At 52.2% G+C, this 25,123-nt stretch overlaps 1 protein-coding gene and 1 long non-coding RNA gene across 8 annotated transcripts; one reads left to right on the top strand and one right to left on the bottom strand.

The window, feature by feature from the left end:
- Positions 1 to 432: 432 nt before the first annotated feature.
- On the bottom strand, positions 433 to 23,535 carry TFAP2A (transcription factor AP-2 alpha). Of its 6 annotated transcripts, none has more exons than XM_077886500.1 (8): positions 23,317 to 23,531; positions 13,990 to 14,047; positions 13,613 to 13,850; positions 10,356 to 10,407; positions 8,218 to 8,449; positions 6,210 to 6,328; positions 4,164 to 4,305; positions 433 to 2,168 (listed from the first exon to the last, which is right to left on the bottom strand). In XM_077886500.1, the coding sequence occupies exons 1-8, from the start codon at positions 23,387 to 23,389 to the stop codon at positions 1,880 to 1,882; spliced, it is 1,203 nt and encodes a 400-aa protein (XP_077742626.1). In that variant the 5' UTR covers positions 23,390 to 23,531; the 3' UTR covers positions 433 to 1,879. The 6 variants fall into 6 exon arrangements, with proteins under 6 accessions (XP_077742626.1, XP_077742627.1, XP_077742624.1 ...); XM_077886501.1 differs by lacking the exon at positions 23,317 to 23,531 and adding an exon at positions 15,028 to 15,053 and having other exon boundaries at positions 13,994 to 14,047; XM_077886498.1 differs by having other exon boundaries at positions 13,613 to 14,047; positions 23,317 to 23,535.
- Positions 17,372 to 20,384, top strand: LOC144306863 (uncharacterized). Of its 2 annotated transcripts, XR_013373925.1 has the most exons (3): positions 17,372 to 17,752; positions 18,634 to 18,908; positions 19,159 to 20,384. It is a non-coding gene; the product is annotated as an uncharacterized LOC144306863 (long non-coding RNA). The 2 variants fall into 2 exon arrangements; XR_013373924.1 differs by lacking the exon at positions 17,372 to 17,752 and having other exon boundaries at positions 17,763 to 18,908.
- Positions 23,536 to 25,123: the final 1,588 nt, after the last annotated feature.

The following is a 25,123-nucleotide window of genomic DNA, read 5'->3' as shown; positions in this document are numbered from 1 at the left end:
CTTAACGTTTGGTTCTGAAGGTTTTATACTGTGGTTTCCAAAACACAAACGAAAACCTAAAGGATCAACATAAATAAAATAAAACTTTATTTTTAATAATAAAATTAATGTTTCTAGTAAGGAAAAGATAGTATGTCATTCCTTTAGCAGTACAAACAATCTTTTATCCAAAAGAATACATTGGGTTTTATTGTGTCATTTGTCTGAATACAGACTCAGTGGAATATCTAAATGATACCCTGCTCTGAACTCCAAGTTGAAAGTAAGTTTTTATTATACTTGAGGGAAACAATGGGTTCAGCTGCTTATTGCAAGGAGCAATTGCCAAGGGAGAGTTAAACTCAATTACTGTAACCATACTGAATAAAAAATACTGCCAAGAACAAAAATACGCCTGGGTAAAGACAGCCACTGAATAAAAAAAAATCGACATAAAGCGTATCAAATATTTATTTATCTGGGTAACAAAGGACTATGATACATTGACAGGCATGGAAACTACTGCCAGCACAACTCAATACAATACAACTAGAACTGCTTCCAAAATGGCCAGTGAAAATACAGAATACCAGGTGGTCCCAAATGTTTGAAGTTCTTTGAACAAAAAGAGAGAGAAAGAGAGAGACGAGTGGGGGGGGGAATCCCTTACCCTTGGTTTAAAGACAATACTCATTTATTGCTCAAATGATGCTTTCAAGGGACGACAGTGGGATAAAATGAACTTTTTTTTTTTTCTCCCCACCATACATAGAAGGGTTATCAAACCACTCGAGTTTAAAAATCTTTCCGGGGTCCAAGATCACTTTTTTCTTTCACTTCAATGAAAAGCTAAATGTAATACTAATTATATATAAAATTTTATTTTACTTTTTTTTTATTTTATTCGTTCAGCTGTTTCATTGTCGCCTTTAACATGCTACAACAGGGCTAAATTCATGAATCCCAGAGGGGAAAAAAAAATGAAAATCCCCCAAACCTTGAATTTCTAAAGAAGTACCATAAACCACATGAAGAACTAAGAGGGAAGATTCAAAACCCACTAAACAAGAGGTAAACGAGATCACCAGATAAATAAAAAAAAAAAGAGGCTTAAAACAGACTCACCATATTTACAATTCCCATTAAATTACACATAAATAAATATATACAGAGACGTGAACACTGATTCCCTTATATAACTGTGAATCGTGTTGCCAGAGAAAGTTCAAGTTGGTCGCTTTACCTTGAAGAGGAAAAACTTCTACAACTGAAGACATGACATGGAGCTTCGTGTATTTGTGTTCAAGTTTATTCACAATACTGATAAAAATGTCATTTTTCCTTTTCGCCTTTTTTTTTTTCTTTTTTAGTATGGCTACAATCTGAACTGAAGTGTGGAAGGGAAGGTGATGATTCAGTCCCATGAAGCTCATATAATCTTTTTTTAAAATTTTTATGTAATTTTTTTTTTTTTTTTTTAGAAAAAAAAAAACCGTTTTCCATCTTTTTGTGGCGGTAGTCGTTGTGGAGTGGTCCTTGGGTTTTTTTTGTTTTGTTTTGTTTTCTTTAAAAAAAAAAAAAAAACTTGGTTCACAAACTTGGACAGAACTTTTCTTGGCTGGCTTCACGGCCTGTTCTGTTCTCTTAGGCTCCACAGGAGGGCAAAGGGGAGTCGGTGCCGACGGGGAGGTCGAGGCAGGGGCTGTCCCGCGGATGGTGGAGGGAGTCCCCCAGCGCTGGGGGACCGAGGGCTCGGTGGCGGCGGCGGTGGCGGCGGCGGCAGCAGCAGCAGCAGCGGGTGGGGAGGTGCCGACCCCGGGCTGTCACCTGCCTGCGCTGGTCGGTGGGTTGGAGGCCGGGCGGGTGGGCTCTGGCCGGGGCGGGGTGGAGGGGGGCGGCCTCACTTTCTGTGTTTCTCCTCTTTGTCACTGCTTTTGGCGCTGTTGTCCGTGTGGCTGTTAGGGTTGTTGCTGAGGTACATTTTGTCCATGGCTTTGAGGGCCTCGGTGAGATAGTTCTGCAGGGCCGTGACCGCGGCGCACACCGCGGGGCTGCCGAAGCCGTGCGAGATGAGGTTGAAATGGGTCAAGCAGCTCTGGATGCCCGGCTCCAGGATGGGGTTGGGCCTCGAGTTCCCCAGGGGGGATCGGTCCTGAGCCAGCAGGTCGGTGAACTCTTTGCATATCTGTCTGCAGCACAAGGGAGGCAGAGAGAGAGGAGGGGAGGGGGAGGAGGGGGGGGCAGAGAGAGAGAGAGTTGAGGCTCCCCTGTGGGCAGCACCAGCAGCAAAGAGAAGAGCTTTCTCCCTGCAGTGGCCTACACCGGAACCGGGGAGCCCTGACCAGACCAGAGGCCCCAGACAGGGACTTGGGGGCTGGCCACATGTTGAAAGGCCCAGACACCCCTGGGGGCGGGGGGCACCGAGACATGGCTCTTTCCTTCCACGCAGGCCTTCCTACCTTCCCAAGTATCTCGCCCCACTCCTCACCGCTCAGCTACACCTAACTGCTAGCCCCCTCCTCTCTCACTCACACCAAACACCCCTGACACAGAAAAAGATTTCACACATTTAGAGGAGAAACAAAGGAGGAGAGGGAGAAGGAGTCAGAAACACCAGCATCTCGCCATGGCCAAAAGCATGCAGCCAGCAGCTGTCCTGTTCAAAGTGTTACAAAGACCCTCATCCTGCTCTCTTCTAGGGAGATCTCAGTTGGCGGGATGAAATCTCCGCTCATTCGCCTTCAAACCAGGTGGGATGCAGACAGAAAGGCAAACTCTTCTTGGGATTATTTTGCCTTTTAAAAAAAGGCACAAAAAACCTGTTACTTGGGGACAATTCAGATTGGGAGAAAGAGAGAGAGAGAGAGAGCTAGCAAGCAAGGGGCAGAGGGAGAGGGATCGAGGGAATCTTAAGCAGGCTCCAGGCCTCAGCCAGAAGCAGGGCTCGATCTCGATCTCAGGACCCGGAGATCTTAACCTAAGCTGAAAGACAGAGTGGGACACTTAACTGAGCTGCCCAGGCGCTCCTCAGGCTGATTTTTGAGAAGAAATACACACTTCAATGTCAATTTCCCATTCCAGCTCTTCTCTCTCTCTCTCTCTCTCTCTCTCTCTCTCTCTCTCTCCTAGGGAAACTGTGAATATGGGTGTGCTTAGGAAGCTAGGGGAAGAGGGAAAGTTGAAATCTCAGAAAAAGTCTTGAAAAGTCAGAAACACAGACAGGGGAGGCCTGTGCCCTGGAAGCTGTCTCAGAGTCTGGGAAGCAAGGACTGGCTGGGGCCTTCCTGAGGCAGGAGCAGCCTGGAGGGGGTGGGGGTGTTGGTATGAGGTGGGTAGGGAGGAGGGAGAGTGGGAGTACTGGCAGGCTGCCCACTGCAAGGCCAGCTGATGTCCCCAGGCCAGAAACTGTCCCGCCTGAGGCCTCAGCCTCTGCCCCTGGGTTCCAAGCCCTCCTGTGACATCGACTTTGATAATTAAGGGCTTCCAAACAAGCCTTTTAATTTCCAGAAAACATATCAAAACAGTCATTTTCTTTTCACACACCACCTGGAGAAGCCTATTCAGCCCAAGCACTGATGGGAATATAACTTGGGCCATTTTGAAACCTATTTGACATCTCGCCTGTAGGCTAAAACTTGTGGGCTGTGTGTGTGTGTGTGTGTGTATGACTTTCCAGGAGGGAGGGGAAAGGAAGGCAAGAAATGGGATAAGGGATTAAGGTTGAAACTAGGACAACTTCTGGCTTGCACATTTTGCAGGCCACTGCTTAATCCTTGCCCTCGAAGAACATATTGATAGGAGACAAAAAGTGATACAGGCAAGCCTGTTACCCACCTACGGACTCGATGCTGGTCTTTCTAAAACAACATAGTCACCAATCCACACTCAGCACCAGATCCCCACAATACTCCACCCCCATGCACACTAATTTTTTTTTTTTTTAACTGAGAAGGTGGAGCAGAAGAGAGGATAAGGGATGGAAACACACCACCAACCCCACCTCCACCTCTCCTTTAACATAGAGTGTGGATTCTAAAATTGTGTTGTTCACTTCGATTATTCACAACAAAGCTAATTAGCACCAAACGAAGAGGGGAGAAAAGTGAGACCAGAAATGATTTTGACTTTTGTTTCTCTTGACAGTAAGACACAGAGACCCCAGAGAGGTAAGGTAAATGCCTTACTTTGTAGCCAGGAGCATGTTTTTTCTTGTCACTTGCTCATTGGGATCGGAATGTTGTCGGTTGAGAAATTCAGCTACTGCTTTGGCAGGAAATTCGGTTTCGCACACGTACCCAAAGTCCCTGGCTAGGTGGACGGCTTCTCCTGGCAGGAGGCGAACGCAAGAGAATGAAAAGAGTTGAGGTCAGATTTTCCTCCCCACTCGCTTATTTTCTTAACCCAGATGTTGAAGAAAACACAAACTACTTGTTTTCTCGTTTCAGGCATTTTATTTCCTTTCCTGTAGAATCTGGCAGATGAATTTATCAAGGGAAAAAAAAATGGTCACTTGTCCTAGAAGGCCAAGAAAATTTGAAAATGTAGATCCCATCCACCACCCTCCAGTCCCATCCCCCACCCAAGGACATTTCCCCAACTTCTCTTTTAAAACGTCCCTTGTATTCCAACCTCACACCTATCAACACGTTCATAAATGATATTCATAATTACTCGTTGAGCTTTTCTGCAAGGGAACCACTAAAGGTTTACATTTTAACTTGATCGCATATAATTATCTGTTCATCCAAACCGATTAACCAAGAGGATTTGAGGGTCACTCCACTGAGTCTGTCTGTGTTGTTGATTTTCGAATCTTTGGTTTTAATTTCCTGAACCAGTTGGTTTTTACTGCAGGGCTTCCTGCCATTAGCTCCAGCTCCGGAAAAACGCATGCGCCAATTAGAGCATCAAAGCCCTCTCTGCAGAGCTTGTTTCCATAAAATGGAGCGGATCACAAACAATAACAGTTCTCCAGAAACTGCCTCCCTGCTACAGGACTCAACCCCCAAGCTCATGCACACTCTCACACTACACCCGAAGCCACTACTACCGTTTCCTTTGCGCATAATTCTTTGGGGGCATGGAGAGTGGGTTCTGTATGCAACTGATGTGATTTTTGATGTAAAGCTACTGTAGTTGAGTTTCTGGCACCAAACAACTGCTTATTGTCTGACTGTTATGTTATCATCTTTAACATTTACACATGCCTCGTAGGATTCCTCCTCAAGTTTAGGGTTCTCAACTTTTTTTTTTTTTTTTTTTTAGTTCTTTAGGAAGCTGGAACTCAAACAGTTGTAGGGTATCTCCTCAAACGTAAGATGTAAATGAGATAAAACGCCTTCTCTAAATAGAAATGGTAGTTTTGACATCTACCTGATAATTTAAGTGTCTTTTTTTTTTTAACCTATTGGCATAAGACATTTCCAACACAACACAAAGGAAAATGCAGGACAGCTTATACATTCGTTCCAACACATCTAAACTTCAGCTAATTTAGTATCAGAAAAAGTTAACAGGAATCTAGAGGAAGCAGGAATGTGACTGGATTCTGGTGACAGTGTATCTAGAGCATGGAGTGAGAACAGGGGTAGCTTTTGTTTTGAAGGATTGGGAAGCTTGTGTGTGTGTGTGTGTTAAAACTGCCATGAGAAACTTTTTGCAATGCTTCTATTTCTTTTTTTCTTTCCTGGCCAAACAATCCAAAATCTAAAATTGCTCACTTTTCTTCCCCTCCACTAGGGAAGCACAATTAAATAAGAGATAAGGGAGCATATGTTTGGAAAACAAAAAACCTAAAAGGGCATATAACCCTGAGCTTTCAGGACGGTCTTAAATCAGGATGCAGGTCAAAGATTCCCAAATTAATTCAGGAAGTAATGGTCACGCATTTCTCAAACGCAGATGTCAGAATAGCTTAAGTGATTTACTGCTGAGCTCTGTAGAGGAGACAGGAACTTGGAGAATATGCAGTTCTTAAATTTTCACTTTGTTTAGGTCAGGACTGGGCTAGGGAGTTGTAATTTTGTGGCAAAGGAGAAGAAGAAAGGAGGACAGGAGTAAATGCAAATAGTTTTTTCACATGCAAGGATTCTGTTCACTTCCAGCTCTATTCTATGGAAAAAAATGAAACTGCCCAATCGACACAAAATACAACCAAACATCTAGCCACTAAGTATTATCCATTTTCCCAGAAGACAGTTCCCTTCTTGTTAGCAAGTGGACTCGCTTACCCTCCACTAGTGATGTGAGCAGGGTGACATTGGCAGCTTTACGTCTCCCTGCTGGCAGATTTAATCCTATTTTGTCCAGTTTTTCTCTTAAAGATCTTCCTCCATTTTTAGACTTCGCCCTGTTTCACAAATATATGCAAGAAACGGATTTAGAAAACATTGGCTTGCTCTGTGTCACGTTATAGTCATTTTGACAACTTCCTAACATGTGCTTTTTAAAATTAAGAATCATAGCCCCGAGACACTTAAGGGAGGGAAACCTAGGAAGGAACGGTACAGGAAGATCATAGGAGACAGATGCTAAACTGTAAAGCACCCCCTGTGCTCAGTTATTATTGCAGCTATTGGTGGCAGGTTGGAAGGTTTTGATTTCACAACTCTCTAAAGAAGAACCACAAACAAACAAACACAGTTCCCATCTCTAGGGTTTGAGGCATTTTTGAGTTCAACTGATTACTGTATATTTTCCCTGTTGTTACAATCACACAAATCCCAATGGGGTCTTTAAATTGTCTTTGCAAGAACCGCTGTTAGGTTGTTCAGAGTAACCAAAGTTATCATCGCTCTCACGTTTCTTGCTCTGGCTCTAGCCCCAATGGGAAATTCATTTTACCAACTGTTTACATGCCACGTCACTAGCCTAACTGGAAATGTCACACGCGGGTATCAGGCTTTAAAAATTCTCACTGACTTCAGAAACAATGGAGGTGGTTCTAAATAGATGTCTAAATAGGCTCCCATCATCAGAAAGTGGTTAAGATAAATTGTTTAAATAAAACAGCAAATTAATTAATTTCAGATTTTATTCCCAACCCAAGTGCTCTTTAATTGTGTGGATTAGATTATACTCCCCTAGGTAAACAGTCTCCAATATTGGGGATGGGGGAAGGGGAGGAAAAAGCAGAGGCCGCATTCAGATCCGTGCCAGAGAAAGATGACAAGAGGAAGCAAAATGACGGTGAAGGAGGAGAAAGAAGAGATCAGAAAAGCTGATGTTAAAGCCTTCCAAAAATAGTTTTACAGGCTTTGTGTGGGATGTGCCCATCAGAGCGGGACTGTGAGCCCATAGATGCATAGATGCACTGATGTGACGTTCTTGGTCTAGGTTCTTATTTTGGAAAAAGAAGGAAAGAAAGAAAAGATCACCTGGGAAAGTTCAAGCCAACAGCCACCACTCGCAGCGCTGGGTGGAACCCCAGGTGGACGAAGTCCCAGGAAGGGAGAAACCTGCCCTGAGGGAAGGTGCTTCACCTAGCATCCCCTTATCAAATCTTATCGATGACACGGATCATTGCGACCTCGCAGAGGTGAGCTGTGCATCCCTGGCCACGTATGGAACATGCACTCGTGGGGAACGGCCACACCGGGTGCACGTGAACGAGACCTGCGGGCCGCCCGGGGCACGGCGCCTCCGGCCAGGGCGACGCTGATGGGGCGGGGAGGACGGGGAGGACGGGGAGGGCGGCCGGCCGCACACTGAGCCACCGTCTTCCACCTACGCCCTGTTCCAGGGACGGTGGGGGGCCGCCGGAGAGCCGGGCAAAGTGAGGCACCTGAGACAAAGTTTCCCAGGGCTTGCAAGGTGCGCGCCAGAAGCAAAAAGGCGGCTGCACGGCGCCCCGCCGCTGCAGCAGCCGGGACTGAACCCGCGGCGCGGTGAGCTGCGCGTGCGCGCGGGGAGTCTGGCGCGGGGGGGGGGGGGGCGGGGGGCGGGGGGGCGCGGAGGGCTCCGGGCGCGTGCGCGCGCGGCGGCGGCCCCGGGCGCGCGCGGGGCGGTACGGAGAGCGCAGGCGCGCGCCGCCTGACCCCGCCCCCAGCTCCCACCCACCGGCTCTACGCCCTCGGCCCCGCCCCTTTTCTCCTCCCGCGAAGGGAGGGCGGCGGCGCGGCGCGAGGCCCGTGGCGCGGCCGCCCAGGCGCAGGCGCAGTGTGTCCCCGGGCGGGGCGGGGCGGGGCGGGGCGCGGAGGGCAGGGCGAGCGGGGCGAGCGGGGCGGCGCCGGGCCTCACCTCCGCAGCACTCCGCCCAGCAGCGAAGCGTTGAGACACTCGGGCGGCGAGAGGCGCCGCTGCACTTCCGCCACCGTGACCTTGTACTTCGAGGTGGAGCTGAGCAGCGAGAGGCGACCCGGAACTGAACAGAAGACCTCGTTGGGGTTCACGACGCCGCCGAAGAGGTTGTCCTTGTTTATGGGGATGGCGGAGACGGCGTTGCTGTTGGACTTGGACAGGGACACGGGGCCTGCGGAGACACACGGGGCAGCGGCGCGTGGGCGTCGGGGTCCCGCCCCCGCCCCCCGCCAGGCCCGCAGGGGTGCTGTCTGGAGCCGGCGCTGGACTCGTGACCCTCCGGGCTCTCCTCCGAGCAGAGCGGGCCCAGGCGAGGTGCTGCAGCTCGGGCTCCGGGGGCAGCGCTGCGCACTGCGGTTGCACCCCGAGAGCAGGCTCCGCGTACCGGGGAGTCTGGGGGGCGGGGCGGGCGGGGTTAGTGCCGGGGACCAGCCGCCCCCAGGCCTCTAGTAAACGGCTCCGAGGTCACAGGGCCCCGCGGCCTGTCCGGGAGCCCAAGGCGGCCCACCCGGAGGCGGTGGCTTCTCCTGCCACACCCCACAGGCGCCCCATCCTCTGGACAAACCGGCCCTGCCCTGCGCTTAGCCTTAAAAAAAAAAAAAAAAAGAAAGGATCCCGACTTTTCGGAAATCCATTCCAAAGCCCCATCTTGGACTGGGAGAGGAAAAAGGACAAACAGGCTCAGCGTGGGTACTAGCAAGACGCCCTTTTGTTGAGCAAATAGTTAATACCCTTGTCTTAAGCGGCTTCAATGGGAAAGGGAGAGGATATATATTTTTGCTAGTTAAAATCCTCCAGCTCGTCATTGTCGCGCCCCCCCCCCCCACTCCCCGCCCCGTGAGCAGGGAAAAAAGAAAAAAAAAATTCCAGGCCCAGCAGAAAGTGCACTACCTACCATGTTGCATTTCTCAACAACCCAACGTAATTCAGATGCATTCACAACCATTTAAGGGACTGGATGCATTTGTATTTTTAAAATTCCACAAGGAGACATATATAATAATATGCATACATTCTCCTCAGTACTCCTCCCTCCTTAATGGGGGATATTCTAGACGTATGGGGAGGTGGGGGGGCTCTAGGTTTTGGATAGATCACTTGTGACATTAATAGCTCTGGGGAGGCTAATAGAGACAATAGGAGTTAAACGAACTCTTGAGAGATTACTAATAAAAGAGCCAATTATCATGTCGACTTGGAAAGAGCATCTCTTAAGATTTATCCCTCGCACATCCAATTTGACGTGACAAAGACTTCACAGATGCAAAAACGAAACTTTAAACTAACAATATACTGATTGGGGTTAGAAATGAGAACAGTTTTATATAGCATCGTCCCTCTGGTGGTGCCTAGAATCCTGAAATGTAACATTGCCACCATAACAACAACAAAAAAAGCTGCTGTGAATAGCATTTAATCCAGTGAACTTTATTTCTACTCACTAGACACAATACAAATGACAAATCCATCCAAATTACTTGACACTCTTCAGAAACAATTTCGGCTCCCGAACAACTACGCTAACAATGCTGACAATCTTCAAGATGCTAATTTTAACCAAAAGCCAAATTTTTGTTAACCTAATTCACAAAGTTTAAAAACCCTTAAACGGCTAATGAGAAATTAAATTGAGGAACACGAAAGTTTTTTTTTTCCTCTCTTCCTCTGCTAAGGCATGTTAATAAAAGACACAACTGCTCTTAGAGTAATGTTGAATTATTTGCACTGTTGTAGCGTTATACACTTCTTAACACTCATACAACGGATTAGCTAAACTATTAAAACCATTACAAAATTGAAATGCCACTTCCGAATCAGTTCAGCTATTACACATTGCATGTGTTTGTCCAGAAACTAAACTAAATTCAATGGTCAAATCATGAACAAAGCTAGCCTGTTGCCATTACTAGCATACTGAAAGCCGATCATTTAAGCATTGCTGTTCCATGCCATCTATTTGCTAATTCTGAGCCTTTAGGAAATCCTATTTGAAAAAAATAAATACAGCTCTGCAAGTTCTTTTTAAATAGCACTATGCCTGTAAGGACATGCCTGGAATGTAGAAGGAAATGGCTTACCTTTCTTAATTACAGTTTGATCTGGGATGTTAATACCCGGGTCTTCTACGTGCTGCAACAAAAGGATACACATGGATGTAAGTGTATAATCAAAACAAAAGGAAATGAATATTCCATGCAAGATGGGGGGAGGGGAAGGTGTAGAGTCAAAATCTCCCCCTCCCGGTATAGTGACATTTATATATAAACATCTCATCTTGGCTTATTGGAATTTGAGGCTTTGGAACTCAAGAGGTTTCACTGCACACCCACGGCCAATTTCTCCTCCCCCAGCAAATAATCCATGTTTGAAGGAGCTGGGGGTGGGGAATAAAACTTTCTTTGGAAATTAAACCAAGTTTTGGAGCACCTAATCTTTCTCACAAAGTCAGTTCAACCTTTAAAAATGCACCTAGCTTTAGTTTGGCGCCTCGGCGGCTTCGGACTTTAGCGATTCCCAGTGTTCAGGCAGCAAAAGCCAGGGAAACACAATAGAAATGACAGAGGCGGGAGTAGCAGGGGAGGGTTGTAAACGTTTTGGGTAATGCGATAAAAAGCAAATGCATATACACACCCTCACTTATGGAAAACTAAAAATAAATTTTAAAGAAGACTACTGCCTAAACTGGGTTATCAGAAAGGAATATGAAAACGATGAAAAACCAAAACAAAACAAAAAACCATTGAGGGTTTTTTTTTCCCCCCTGTTGTCCAGCAGCGGATTTGTTGGTGTGGTTTTTTTTTTTTTCTTTTTTTCTTCTCCCCCCCTCAACCTTTTTTTTTTTTTTTTTTTTTTTTTTTTTTTTACAGATGGGTGGGTATACGTGTGTGCTAGAGTCAAAACGTGATTAGAAAGTAAAATGAAATCATGTTTTCTAATGCAGAAACTGACAGGCAATATAATGTCTGGCTGTGTTTACAAATTAGCACCAGGGCTGCTGAGATAGAAGATTTCGCAATCGTTACCAAACACAGGCATTACCATTTAAAAAACTATTACTTCCTTCTCTAGTCTTTGTCCAACAATAATACTGATTCGAACATTTTCCATTCTGTCTTGGATTTATGCTCCTGTTAATTGTGCCTGATTGCAATGATTCCGGGTGGATGGTACTAAGTTGCTTTATTACAGGTTTTATTATACTCAATGCTCTCATTTGTAACTTGCCTAAAGTGCTTCTGGATTTAAGTATAATTAAATTGAGAAATGTTCAGAAATGACTACTGCTGCAGTTCTTGTGTTTTAACTATATGGGGAAATATGATCCCTTTATGCATGCACCCTAAACCCATAAAGTAAATGTAGTGTGGCATAATACTTTTATTTGTGTTATTTCTAGACCTTGTCCATACAGAGAAGACTGTTAAGTTTAAAACCCCACTGAGATATTAATGATTAAATAATTTTCACCATCAGTTTGATTTTCTTAAATATTTAGCAGTCATTCTTATTAAAGGTTAACTGTTGCAGCAATGGGAAAATTGAAAACAACCCTTTTCCTGACCCAAATTCCTTTGAAAGAATTTTTTTTCTTAATAGGTGGGGGAGGGTGGGGAAGAGCAGCAACTGGGTTTCCCTGTTTTTATTTGATCTTTTGGTTAATTTCTCCTACTGACTAGTTTCGCCACAAAGAGGGACTATACAGGTGTTAAGAATTCACACCAGCCACTTTGGAATTTTTGCAAAGTAGACCAATTCTAATTCACAGTGATTCCAAAAGGCTGCAATGCATTTTGCAATTCAAATATTTCCAAAGAGCAGGCTAGGAAAAAGGATTCAGAGACTCCTTGGGAAGGGGAAATGATCACAACTTCCAGGTTTGCCTTTTAATTTCTTTTTCTCAACTACTGCTCCTCCCATTTTACTTCCCAAGAAATGCCCTGTTTAGTATCAGTTTCCAAAAACATTTATGAACACACACACACACACACACACACACACACACACACAATGCTTACTAAACCCCACAATGGATCAAGTGCCTACTTTCCTGCTTTCCATGCAAGGCTGCTAAACATAACCAACAAATTTCCATGATTAACTGGGCCAAATGAGCGCCGTAATAAATTTTCTATTTTCCTATGTAACTTAAATAATGTTTTAAATTCACCAAGCGAGCAGGTAAGTTCATCTGACCATTTTCTTTGCAATCTAATGCAGTAATCATTAAACTGTCAACGGACATATTGCTGCAATATTTGATGCACTAATTTGAAATAGCATTTTAGTAAAAATCACATCCAGATACATTTCCTCTCCAAAGAAAAGCAGCATTAACAGAGCCTTTACAGCTTTAATAAAATTATTGGCTCATTCTAATTCCATTTCAGGAAGGTTGTGAGGAAATCATAAATACGTAGAACTGAAACAGAGATGCTGGTTTAAATTTAATTTCAGAAAGTATTTTCAAATTATCAATAGCCTGGTTTACATTGTAAATAGTACATGTGCTAATACCATGCTTATTCAGAAATCGTTTTAAACTGCATTTATTGATAACTGAATTAGAACTCAAATAATGTATTGCCCAATAGTCTCAAAACATTTAATTTAATATGGGGTGTAGCAGGTTCTGATAGGAGTTGGGAACCCAGCTAATGATTTATGAGGTCAGCACTTAGCACCCCTAGGAGGAGAAGGAGGCTGCATTTTAATGTCCCTCTGCTCCGATTTGCTGCTCACTATTCTTTAATCAGGGTAGGGTACACACATTAACTTTTTAGATAATCACTAGTGCTTATGAAATCCGGTAAAAAAAAAAAAAAACATTTTTACGTATGTCGTTCACACTTTATTTTAAACTGCTAGGGTGTCCAATGAGCTCTTTTGGTGGAATTTAACATCTTTTTCAGGACAGGCAGGAATCCCCACGCCAGACTCGGCGGTGGAATCAGATCCTCTCCCAATCGAAACAGTTTACTGTCGTGGCGAGGGGCAGATATTGTTAATGGTGACATTCGTCTGATTTATTTCTATGCCGGTGGAAATGGTAATGCAGGCATTGTTCGAAGGAGCTGCAGGAACCATTGTTCTAGGGCTATAACTCTCAACTACTTTTTGATTTTTTTTTTTTTTAAATTCGGTCTCTTATGTGGATCCTCAAAGTGTCCGCCCCCCACCCCCACCCCCCCAAAACAAGATAATGAAAATGAGATTTCGAACAGGTAGATGCCACGGAGGGAAACCCGGCCCCGCAGGCTGTGCGTCCCGATTATCCGCTCCCGGGTGGGTGCGCAGGGGCCGCGTCCCCCCTGGCACCGCCCGCGCGGCCTCTTACCGGGACGTCCTCGATGGCGTGAGGTAAGGAGTGGATCGGGAGGTCTCCGAGCCCTGAGCTAAGCCCGTGTGGGCCGTGCAGGAGGTCTTCGTGTCGCCGGTAGTCCCTGCGAGGATCCAGGCCCGAAAGCTGGTGGGGCAGCCCCCGGTGAGTGTGCAGGAGCCCAGACTCCTGGCTCTGCCTCTGGCCGGGCCAGCCCGGGTGCTGCGGCTGCGGCTGGGCGTGCAGGGGGTTCAGGCTGTAGGGGTCGTTGACGTGGGAGTAAGGATCTTGCGACTGGGGGTAGATAGGCTGGTAGGGCGGGGGGAAGTAAGGGGGCTGGAAGTCAGCATTGGGGGTGTGGGACAGCGGCGGGGCGCTCGTGTAGGGAGATTGACCTACAGTGCCCAGCTGGGGCAACCGCGCCGTCCCGTTGCTGGTGCCGTCGTGGCGGTCCTAAGAGAGAGAGGGACAGACAGAGAGGGAGAAAGGGGGGGAAAGAACAAGAAATCAGGCGTCGAGTTACAGCTGTCCACTCCAAACCCACTCCCCAGGACTGCGTGGGAAACCGCTCATTCCCGTCGGCAGGCCGCCGAAAGACACCAGCTCTAAGTTACTCATTTCCGAAAACACCCCACAAATGCATCGGGGCTCTTCCAAAAACGCAGGGAATCAGATCGTGCAAACGTAAGGGCGCAAGAAGCTCGGGCTTAGGCGTTTCTTTCAAAGTGTGTGTGTGTGTTGGGGGGGGGGGGGAGAGATAGAAAAAGGCCTCCCAGAACACAGCCCGTTAAAAGCAGCGTGAAACCTCCCTTTAGCAAAATTAAAATTCCTGCTAAATATTAAACAGCAGAAGCGGCCTTTTCTTTCTCCCCTGGATTTGAACCTGCCAGCAACTGCGTTATTGTTTACCCTTGTTCCATTTATTTGGAGGTGGGGGGGGGGGTAAAAAAGCACACACGTTCAAAGACTATTACCATTTCATGACTATTTAAATAGAAACATTTCGTAGAGGGGCTGTAACGAAAGCACGCGTTTAAATTACCAGCTTAGAGAAGGTTTTAAGTGCAGGATGGGGTTCTGTGTTTTTCGCTTCCTCAGTTAGGAGCCTGTTCTCGACAGGGTCGATTTATGGTACGGATGGGGAGAGGGGAGGACCGCAAGGCAAGGTTTAAAATAGAAAGATTCAGCCTTATTGGGTTTAAAAGGGAGAGGGGCACCCCCGGGGCGGAGGCTCCCGCCCCTTGCACCCCAGCCCCAAAGGGCAGAAGAAAACGCCTCACTTTAGGTGCCTCTACTGCAATTCGCTTGCAAAACAAGCGAACCGAGTGGATTCCAGGGAGTGCGAACCCTCGGAGGTTCAGCCCTGGCCCCGAGGGTAAGGGACACCCCGGGCCGCATTTTCCCCTCCCCCGCGGATGGATTAAGCATCAAACCTTGAGAACATCTCAGGAACAAGTGAAGACGCAAGGAAATAAGGATGAACGTGGCGAGGAACACGCCTGGGGAAGTAGCGGCGAGGTAAGGTCTGCGCGCCGGGAGAGAGAGGTCGAGCGGGGGCGGGGGGTGGGGGTGGGGGTGGGGGTAATGCATTGGATTTAAGAATGAAAAAAGCGAAAGAAAAGAGGCAAGAGAGAAATGCACATTGAAAGGGGGGGTGCCCTAAAGGAAACCTGGGCGCGAAACCCGAGGTTGCGGGCAGCTCCGCTGCACCAGGTTTCCGGAAGAGAATTCCTAAGGAAACGGGGATAGGGGTGGGGGTGGGACTCACCATAGCTGAAAAACTGTGAACTAACATCTGCGAAGAGTCTGGGGTAACGAGTCAGGGTGGAAAAAAAACAAGCAAGCCTGGAGAGCCCGGCTGCCCAGCCGCCCGAGCGCGCCCCACACAAAAGGCGCCGAGAGCCCCGCGCCACCCAGGACTCCGGTCACGGCGCAGACGCTCCCCCGAGCGCTGGAGCCCCGCTCTGGTCCATCCGAACTTGAACCACCGATTCGAGCGGCGCCTTCAGCTGGTCGAACCCACGGTCTCTATCCTGCCGTGGTGGCTTAGGATTCAAAGTTCCTTAAAAAAAAAAAAAAAAAAAAAAAAAGACCCCCCCCCCAAAAAAAAGGAAAAAAGAAAAAAAAAAGTGTGTGTGTGTCTGTGTGTGTGTGCGCGCGCGTGTTCCTTATTCCGTGTCTCCCCTCTTTTCTTAGCGGCGGCTTCGCTTGAGCTTCTAATAACCGCGCTGGGCAGCGTTCCTGGAGCCTCCTAATAGCAGATATTCATGACTATTAATATTACACGAATACTTAATAAGGGAAGAATGCCTGGAAATCGAGCGTGAAGCGGAGAGGCAACTCGCGCCGGAGCCGGCTCTCAATGCAGTCCATTGACGGGAGCCTCAGTGTAGCAAATCGGAGGTGGGGAGAGGGAGCGCGAGAGACAAAAAGCGGGCGAGAGAGGGAGCGGGCGAGCGCGCGGGGGGCCGCGGCGCGGCGTCTGGCGAATCACAGGGAAGGGGCAACATTTTAAAAGGTTGCAGGGCATGCAAAAGTGAAAGAGAAAGAGGGAGAGAGGGAAACCGAGGGAGAGAGCGCAGAGAGGGAGAATGTGTGTGCGTGCGCGTGTGAGAAAGAAAGTGTGGGTGAGAGAGAGGAGCCCGGAGTGGGGAGAGGGGAGGGAGGGAAGGAGGGAGAGCCCGAGAGGAGGAAGGGAGGGAGGGAAAGAGGGAGGGAGGGAGGGAGGGAGGGGGAGGGGGCCGAGCCGGAGCGCACGCAGGGGGAGGCCGCGGGGGAGGGGCGGGGGAGGGGGAGAGGAAGCGAGCGAGGACAATCAGACCTAAAAGGCTGGGGCAGACCTCGGGATGCCGTGGGGGCCGCGCGTCGCGCGCAGGAGCCGCCGGGGCCCGCGTCCGGGCATTCATCGGGCTCTCGGCGCGGGCGGTGCTGCCCTGCCCGCTGCGGCCGCGGGCTCCTGCGCTGCGCAGCCGGGCCTGGGGCTCGGGGTTCGGCTGCCCGCCGCCGCGCCGCTCCTCCATGGCCCGGCGCCCCCCCGCCCCCCTCCAGCCCCGGACCGCCCGGGCCGTCCGCTCCGCGGCAGCTGCCTCCCCGCCCTGGGCTCTCCGGGGCAGGGGCTCGGGGAGGGGGAGCCGGGACGCGGCCCGGGGCGCGCGGAGACGCTCGGCGGCCCAGCCCGGGCGCCGCTGGCACGGGCTCCCGGCTCCCGGCTCCCGGCTCCCGGCGCAAACCCGTCCGACTGGCTGGGCCACTCCCGCCCGACGCCCCCCCACCCCCCCACCCCTCCACCCCCGTGACACGGCTCGCTCTCTCCCTGCGCCGCTGGGCTCCGCCGCTGCCGGTCCGCCTGCTGGGTTGTCAGGACACGCGCACCTCGCCTCCTGCGTGTCCCTGCAGAGCCCCGGCGTAATTAGACAGCCCCGAGCCGGCTCGGAAACCCGAAATCCCTGCTCCGGCGCTCGCCGCCGCAAAGTTGTTGAAACAGCCCTCCCTCTGTTCCCTCTCTCCGCCTCGCTTACACACACATTCACACGCGCCCCCACAGGGCCCCTCGAGTTCCTCACCTCCCACCTAGGTCTCCCAGGCGCCCCGAGCCGCGCGGAGGTCGGGACCCCGCCCGCCCAGGGCTCGGCGCCCGCAGCTGGGTTCCAGCCTCCGCGAGGGTGACGTGCCCGAGCCTCGGGCCACAGCGCCGGCGGGGACAGTGCGCCCTCGGAGACGGAGGAGCTCCCTCGGACCCGTTCGCAGAGCCCTCCCACCCCACCCCCCACCCCTCGCCCCCGCCACGGGCCTCAAAACAAAGCGGCTGGTGCGCCCTGGGGTCCCTGCGCCCCGCACCGCGCACGCGGGAGGAGCCCCCAGGGCAGCGTCGGGCCCCGCGGGGTGTCACCCCGTGCCCCTTGGGGTGAGGGGAGGGCGGAAAGGAAGAGCCCGGGAAAGGAGAAAGATTTAAAATAGTCGGCGGAGAGGAGAGGGGGCAGGGAACCGGGGACACAGCGTTCGCACAAACCCCGGTTCTGATTTCAAGTGAAGACAAGACCCACGCTGCTGCGCCCGCGCAGACCTCTGCTCCACACATTGCCAGCTCCAAAGGCCAAATTCAAAGAAAAGAACGGAAAAAGAAAAAAAAAAATAGCGAAAGCCGGGACTACCACCTATGTAGGTAACCCTCGGCCGCGGGCCCCCTCCCCCTCCCGTGAATCCGCCGCTCATTTCAGCGGGGGCTGCGAGGGAGCCCGGGGCCGCGGCGGCCAGGCCGGCTCCCAGCGCCTCCCGCGGGCGGGCCGGCGGTGCTGGGGCTTCCCCGGCGTGCCCCCGAGAAGCCGGGCTCCGGAGACCCCGGGTTTGCAAATGGGCTCCAACGAGGCGCGCTCCATCCGCGCGCCCGAGGTCGTGTGCCGCCCGGCCAGGATTCCCACGGTCACGCAGCCGACCGCCGGGCGCCTGCAGGGGCTGAAGCCCGGGGACCCGGCGGCCAGGCGGCTCCACGCGGTGCAGCCCTCCCACCTCCGCTCCAGGGGATGCTCTCGGAGTGTCCCTCAGAGGGAGACGCTGCTCAGAACTTCCTCAGTAGCACAGAGCGAGCCCCGCAGCAATTTGGGAGAGGGGTGCCTCCAAACTGAACCCGAACACTGGGAGGTGCGACCCAGCTCAGACTGAAGTGTGCGAGGGGGGGCCCTTCTCCAAACGGAAAAGAGCCTCCCTTTTTAGGAAGAGGGGAGGGGGACGATAGGAAGCAAAGAATGAATAAATGAAGGAATAGTAAAGATCGGAAGTTACGGAGGGAAAAAAGGGGGTCTTCTCTTTGCTTTCTCTTCCTGGTGATTCGCCCCCCCCCCCAATCTCGCTGGAGAGACACGCAGGGTGCACAGACGCGTGCCCAATTGCCAGCAACTGCTTCCAAACCCCATGCTCGTGTCTTCGCTTCACTCTTAGGCAGACCCCCAAACTGGCCAGAAAAAAAAAGGGGGGGGGTAGTGGGACACGAGCTTCGAAGGAGAGAAATGAAAGAAGACAGCGTCCACATCCTTCCTCTCCAGCTTCTCCCCTGCGTTCTTCGGGCAAATTGGAGAGGCGGGCGCTGCGCTGGGGAAAGTTTGTCCCACCCGCATTTCGCAGCTGGCTGCGAGCGGAGGAGGAGGAGGAGCGGGAAAGCAGAGCTCGGAGCCTGCGGCCGCAGGGAGAGCCAGCGCCGCGCTTACCTCGCAGTCCTCGTACTTGATATTATCCGTCAGTTTCCAAAGCATTTTCATGGATCGGCGTGAACGGATTTGCCCCCTTCTCCGCCTCGCACCCAAGTGGAGCTACTCTCTGGGTAAGCGCAAAGTGCGGGCTGCCGGCGGTGAGCGCAGGAGGAGGAGGAGGAGGGCGAGGAGGAGGAGGAGGAGGAGGAGGGCGAGGAGGAGGAGGAGGAGGGCAAAGAGGAGGAGGAGGAGGAGGAGGAGGAGGAGGAGGAGGAGGAGGGCGAGGAGGAGGAGGGTGAGGAGGAGGAGGCGAGAAGGGAAAGAGCTCCTGTGTGCGCTCGGAGATCTCCCTCTAATGGTAGAAACTTTTCCCTTTTCCAGCTCTTTACCAACAGCCTAATCGCCTCATTAGCATATCAACAATAGTCCAATTGCTCGCCAGCACCGCAGTCTGCGGCCGGCCGCTCCGACCCAGGTATAAAGGCCTCTCCGAGCCGCGAACTTGCTCCTAGAGCGCACGCCCGCCTGCGAGCCGACGAAATCTCCCCTGAGACCTGCCGTGCGCCCCGGCCCCGGCCACCCCCGGTCCCCGCCGCCGCGCCATTCCACCCCAGTCCTCTCCCCCTCCGTCTCCTCCTCCAGGGAGATGCCATCCGCAAGGGCCCGGCGCTGTGCAGGGTCCGCGCCGCTGCGCCTGGGGCCCGCCTTTCAGCACCTCTCCCTCACCCCTGCCCGCGCTAACCGCGCTGTCCTTTCGGCCCCGTCCAATTTTATTAGAAATTATTATCCCTTTCGCAATTAAATATAATCATCAAACCGAGACCGGCAAAGTCACTCCAGGATTTTTGCCCAACAAGAGATCGCCTCCGCTCGCTGCAGCCACCACCTCGGGCCGCAGCGCCTTGGGAGTTTTATTGGCTTTGCTCTTCCCACCCCCCCACCCCAATCCACCCCCCCCCCCCAGGTTGAAGATTTTGCCAAACGGCTCCAGTCGCTCGGCTGGGGTTTGCGATCCTTTAATTGGCCGCGTGTAAAATAAAAATTGTACCCTAAAGAGGTTAGTTGACAGCTCCAGGGGTTAAGTGATTTTCCTCTCGTTTGTATGAAGCCAGGGCTGACTGATAATTCAACGTGGTGTTTGGGCTAAGGGTTTCCTAGGTGCGATGTGGACAAAATACAGAACTCCTGTGGAGACTCACAGCCGCTCCTGGAGTTGTGCCGAAGTAACCGACATGTGTGCTCCGTGTCATGCATGCATCAAAATAAATCGCTGGGAACCAACTCTTCGCTGCGCTAATCTGCTCCAGTTTTCCCAAGATCCCCCTTTTTAATTAAAGCAGGGAGAGTTCCTTCATGATTTGGTGATGTTACTAAAGCGGGCGCGCTGGCGGCGCAGTGCCCGGCTGAGGCGGAACCGGAGGCCCCGGGGCCACCTCCTAGTCCAGATTGGCCAGTCCAGGCTTTTCCGCTCCACGCAGGGACCTGCTCGCCCCAGCGGGGATTGATATATATATATATTTTTTTCCTTCTTTTAGTGAATTGTTTTAAAGAAGAAATTATAAAGAAAGACGAGGTGTAATCCTTTGAAATACAGAGTAATTAATTTATCTGGCTGAGCTGCTCATTTGTACTCCGTATAAAAGTTTTTGTGTGTGGCTTTCTCCCTCCTGAATACTGCAAACGCACCAACGTGGGTCTGCCTCAGAGCTGCTCTGGTAACGACTTTGGTTCCATCTAGGCCTGGTTTTGTTTTTTTTGTTGTTTTTTTTTTTTGTTTTTGTTTTTTTTTTTGCAAATCTCCAGGCTTCCCAGGTCTCCATAGCATGTCCTTGCAGAAGGGTAAAGGCTGTTGCAAACCCGAGCATTTCTTAACAGGTGGAAGGAAGGCAAGATGAGGGAGAACCACCTTCCCTCACCCCCCACTCACCCCCCATTTGCAGAAGGGCAATTCTCCTTCCGGACGACCACAGCCAATTCTCCCAGCCAGGCAGAGTAGGCCAGAGGCCCTCCCAAAAGTTAGGAAAAGGACTGGAGCTAGAAGGGGGACTTAGAGCATAAGGGACACCCTCCCTGGGGCACTCCCTACACTCCTTTTTCCCCACCTGAACACTAACACAGTTCTTTGGCTGAACACAGCCCGGGGGTTAGGCACCCCGCTCTACCCGGAAAACAGTCAACTTCCAGTGCTCTCACCACTCACCCTGAAGGGCAGCCCCGGGGCCCTCCGCCCAACACAGTGGCTTGAAGTCCGGAGATGGGCCGCCGCGAGCATTTACACCTTCGCAACCAGCGGCCACGGCCGCAGAGCGTGATCTGTAGGCCAAATCCCAGGCCTGGGAGCATGGGATTTTTGCACCCTCAGACGTCGCCACAGTGTGCTTAAGGGAACTTCGAGTTTCGCTTTCTTTCAGCTTGTGGGCTGGGAAAGGCATTCAAGGCTCATCATCTTCTCCACCCACCCCCATCCCCCTTGCTGACCAGCACCCTGCAGATTTCTGGCTCCACACCCGCCAGGGCCGCTAAACTGTTGTTGTATTCCTGCCGAGGGTGCCTTTGAGGTGGAGATTGCAGCCTGCGGGCTCTGCGCCATAGTCCGGAGTTCTGGGCATTGAAGAAAGGCCCAGGCGAGCAGACCCCAGAGCCAGCCAGGCTGCGTTTCTGGGAATGTCATTACCACAAGTCTCTTCATTGCATGTCAATGCTCTGTCCCCACCAGCACCCCGGGACGGTAGCGCCAGGCCTGGGGATAGAGGTCGGGGGTCCAGGCCTGAAGTGGGGGCGTGGAGAGGGCGTTGGAGGGAAAAATGTATATCAGTGTGAGACAGAGACACAGAGAGAAACAAAGAGACAGTAAGAGGCCTGAATGACTATTTTCTCTGGTTGTCACCACTCAGTGGGACCCAAGAGCCCCACAGGCCAAGCCTGAAGGATCCAGTCCCTCTAGGCCCCAAATCCACATGCCCCACCCGAGAGGCAGGCTTCCCACCGCTTGCCAAACTGTGAGCCCTCAGGAGCCAGGCCCAGGGTTCACTCCTTTCCCCCTTGGGCCAGAATCTCACTCCTTCCCAACTGTAGGCCCTTGGGAGGCTCAGACCCAGTACGATCCTGTGCTGCTGGTGCCTTCTCAGACCCAAGGAGTTCTGCTGCGACGTCCACTCAGTTTGTGGAGATAACTGCAAAGATCTAAGCCAAAGACCTTACCCAGTCTACACTTTCCAGAGACCAGAGGGGAGAAGGGACCTGAGGCTGACCAGGGCGGTGGAGGGGAAAGGTACAGATCCCCGACACCTGTGGTTGGTGTGGGATCTGCATCCTTAAACCACAAAGTCACTCTGACTTTGGGGGTGAAGTTGTATTTTAGTGAGGTTTCACCGGGAGGAGAGGTATAAAAGAACTTAGGGCTAATAAAAATAAGAAGTACAAGGAGAGAAATAAAAACTGCAAGATGATTTCCTTTCCCCAACTCCAAAGAACGTAGTGAGGACCAGCCTTCTCGGAACTTTACTTCTAATGGCACAAGAGACAAGAAAAAGAACCCCCACCCAGAAAGAGCAGAGCCTCAACTTCTCCCCGTATTCAGTTCAAATCGCCCTGCAGGCTTTTAGGCTCACAGAATCTCACCCTAACCAGGCCTCACTTGGCCAGGGGTGTGGGGGGAAAAGAGGGCCCAGCCATTCCCATTATACAATCAGCCACCCAGGAGAGGCTCTTCCCCTCACCGGCCTTGCCAGAGCTTCCCTGGTTTCCGCAGGGAAAATGTCTGGAAGCTACGAGAGGGCCAGGAGAATGCTCCCGGGGCCCGGGTGGGCCCAGGACTCCAGGAAGGCAGGATCAAGGGCCCAGTTGGCCTTGTGGTACCCGCGGCCTAAGCAAGGCCGAGTAGGGCAGACGTCGGTTTCGGCGAATTTCGGACCTGCCCTATCAACCCGCCGTTCACCCCTCATCCAGTCACCCCAACCTACAGCCCAAGCGGCGAAAACTGGCTTCACGACTCGCGCGGACCGAGCGAGACGCTAAACTTTGTGCAAACTCCTGTAAGTATTTCCCCCAGAGAACATTCTCGCGCGGGCGCGACCCGTCCATCCGGACCCCTTTCCGTTCTCCAAACCTCGGAGACAGCGAGGGAGACAGGTGCACCAGAAGCCCACCCCCCGCGTCGCCCCGGGGTCGAGGGCCAGAACCGAGGCGTGCGCAGCCGAGCGCCTTCCTTACCGCGCCCCGCGCCCTTCCCCCTCCCGAATTAGTCATCCACCCGGTTTCCACTGGGGGCGGGGGGACTGGAGGGCCGCAGCGCCAGCCGCAGGTGACCCCCGGGGCCACCTGTGGAGCGTGCGCCGGCCTTTCCGCAGCTCGGGCCGCCGGCCGCGCCGGGTGTCCCTGCCCTCCTCCTCCCCGGGGAACACTCCGGGCGCTGCCAGGCGCGCCGCGCTGCGACTCTCCTGCCCCGGGCCAAGGCTCTCCCTCTCCGCCTCCCCCTCCCGGCCCCCTCCCCCGCTCCACCCCCGCCCACTTCACCCCAGCCGAGGCAAACCCCCGTACCTGCCAGTCCCCCATTTTGGCAAGTATGGACATCGCTGCTCGGCGCTCCTGGCGACGGGTCCCCGCCGGGCATGGGCTGTAGGGCTCGGCCGGGCCCGCTCCCTGGAATCGCTTAGGCAAATCCTCCTTTTTTACCTGCTCACCAACATCTCACCTGGTCATAAAGAGCTGGGTTGCTACCTGCCGACGCATGCGCGCTGGCCCAGGAATTCGCTCCGCCAGCCCTAGTCCCAGCGCCTCGCGGAGCTGACCTGGGAAGTGATGGATTTATAGCCGCGGCAATCTCGCCATCAGCTCCGGCTTTTCCCAACAGCCCCAACCCGCTTTCCCGGTCAGTCCCTGACCGGAGAACCGAGGCAGACCGCCTGCCGGGGTGTGCAGGGCGCGATGCGAGTGTGAGTGGGTGTATTTTCTCACTCGAGCAATGGGGGCATCTAGGCGCTCTGCCCTGGACTCTCCTCCCTCCTCGGAACTTTGGGGCTGGGAGAGTCTCCACCCCGAGGTGGGGAGGACGGGGCGGGGGTGGGGGTGGGGTGGGGGAAGAGAGCAGGGCCGGGAGATTGGGCCCGACCCCGTAGGTCCCGCACACCTGGATGCAGGCGGTAGCGCCAGGTCGTGGTCCTGGCCTCCCTCCCCACTGGCCCACGGGGCTCAGGACACCCCGGCCCCCGCGGATCCGAGTCTGCACCCCCCAGGGCTGCTTCAGCGTCCGAGCCCAGACCAAAGTGTTTCTCAGTAGGTGAAAACGTTCGCGATTCTGTTTCATTTCTGGCTTCTAGGTTTTTAGTCTCCTCCCACCGCGCGCGCACACACACACACACTCTTGCACACTCGTACACTTACACTTCTATTTAAGGTGAGCCCCTCCCCCACTCCTCTCTGGCTTCCCAGCTTTATCTTTATCTTTTCCAATAACAACTTTTTAAGGGAGAATGGGGGCGTTGGTGGTTCTGGGATGGGCAACCGAGGTTCGGGCTGGGGTTTGCTTTCCCATGACAGATAAAATCACTCAAGTGATTTCACCGCTGCTTCTAATTAGAAGGGAGATTTAAAAGAAGCCACAGGATTTGGGGCTCCCGAGGAGCTCACCTCCCCGGCAGGCAGGAACCACACCTGGTCTGGTCGGGAGGGAGGCCCAGGTGAGCAGCTTAGCCTCGGGCCGCGCTCCTCGGCGACCGTGCCAGCCCCATTCCCGCAGCCACCAGATCCGGGGATCCAGGGCTTGGGCCTGTAACTCCTGGGACAGGCCCGGGTTACCCTCCCTGGCTGCCGTCGCGAGGACTAACACGAACAAAGACCCGGCTTCCAGTCGTCTAGGACACGTCAGGGAAAATGCGTAAAAGGTCAGCTCCGAAGCTGAGGCATCAAGACTTGTCCCCATTCCACTTGTCCCCGTTCTAACCCGGCGCTCGAGCCCCCATCCCTGGTGGACGACCCGCCGGCCTCGCACCCTCCCGGCCTCTGCGCAGCGATGATGGTGCGGTTGGGGACACTCAAGGAGTCCCCGTGTCGTCTGGGCATTTAAAGTCCTCCCTGGGCTGCGGGACTTCCCTCACGGTGTCCTTTCTCTTGTGGATTTGAAACTTTCTTGGACTTGCCTTAGAACCTTGCTCCACGAGTTTGGGGTTTTGTTTGTGGGTGCGCTTTTTTTCTTTTTCTTTTTCTTTCTTCTTTTTCTTTTTTTTTTTTTTTGACTTGCGAGAATTTTGAGTAATGAAAATTACAGCGTTTGTAAACCGTAGTGTCTCCACTCCACTTCGCCGACTTTCTCCACGCTGTCCAAGCGGGATGGTGAAAATCGAATTCT

This window comes from Canis aureus, chromosome 37, assembly GCF_053574225.1.
Source record: "Canis aureus isolate CA01 chromosome 37, VMU_Caureus_v.1.0, whole genome shotgun sequence".
Classification (NCBI taxonomy): domain Eukaryota; kingdom Metazoa; phylum Chordata; class Mammalia; order Carnivora; family Canidae; genus Canis; species Canis aureus.
Note: the sequence above shows the minus strand (reverse complement) of the source record. Positions and strands in the feature narration are given on the sequence as shown.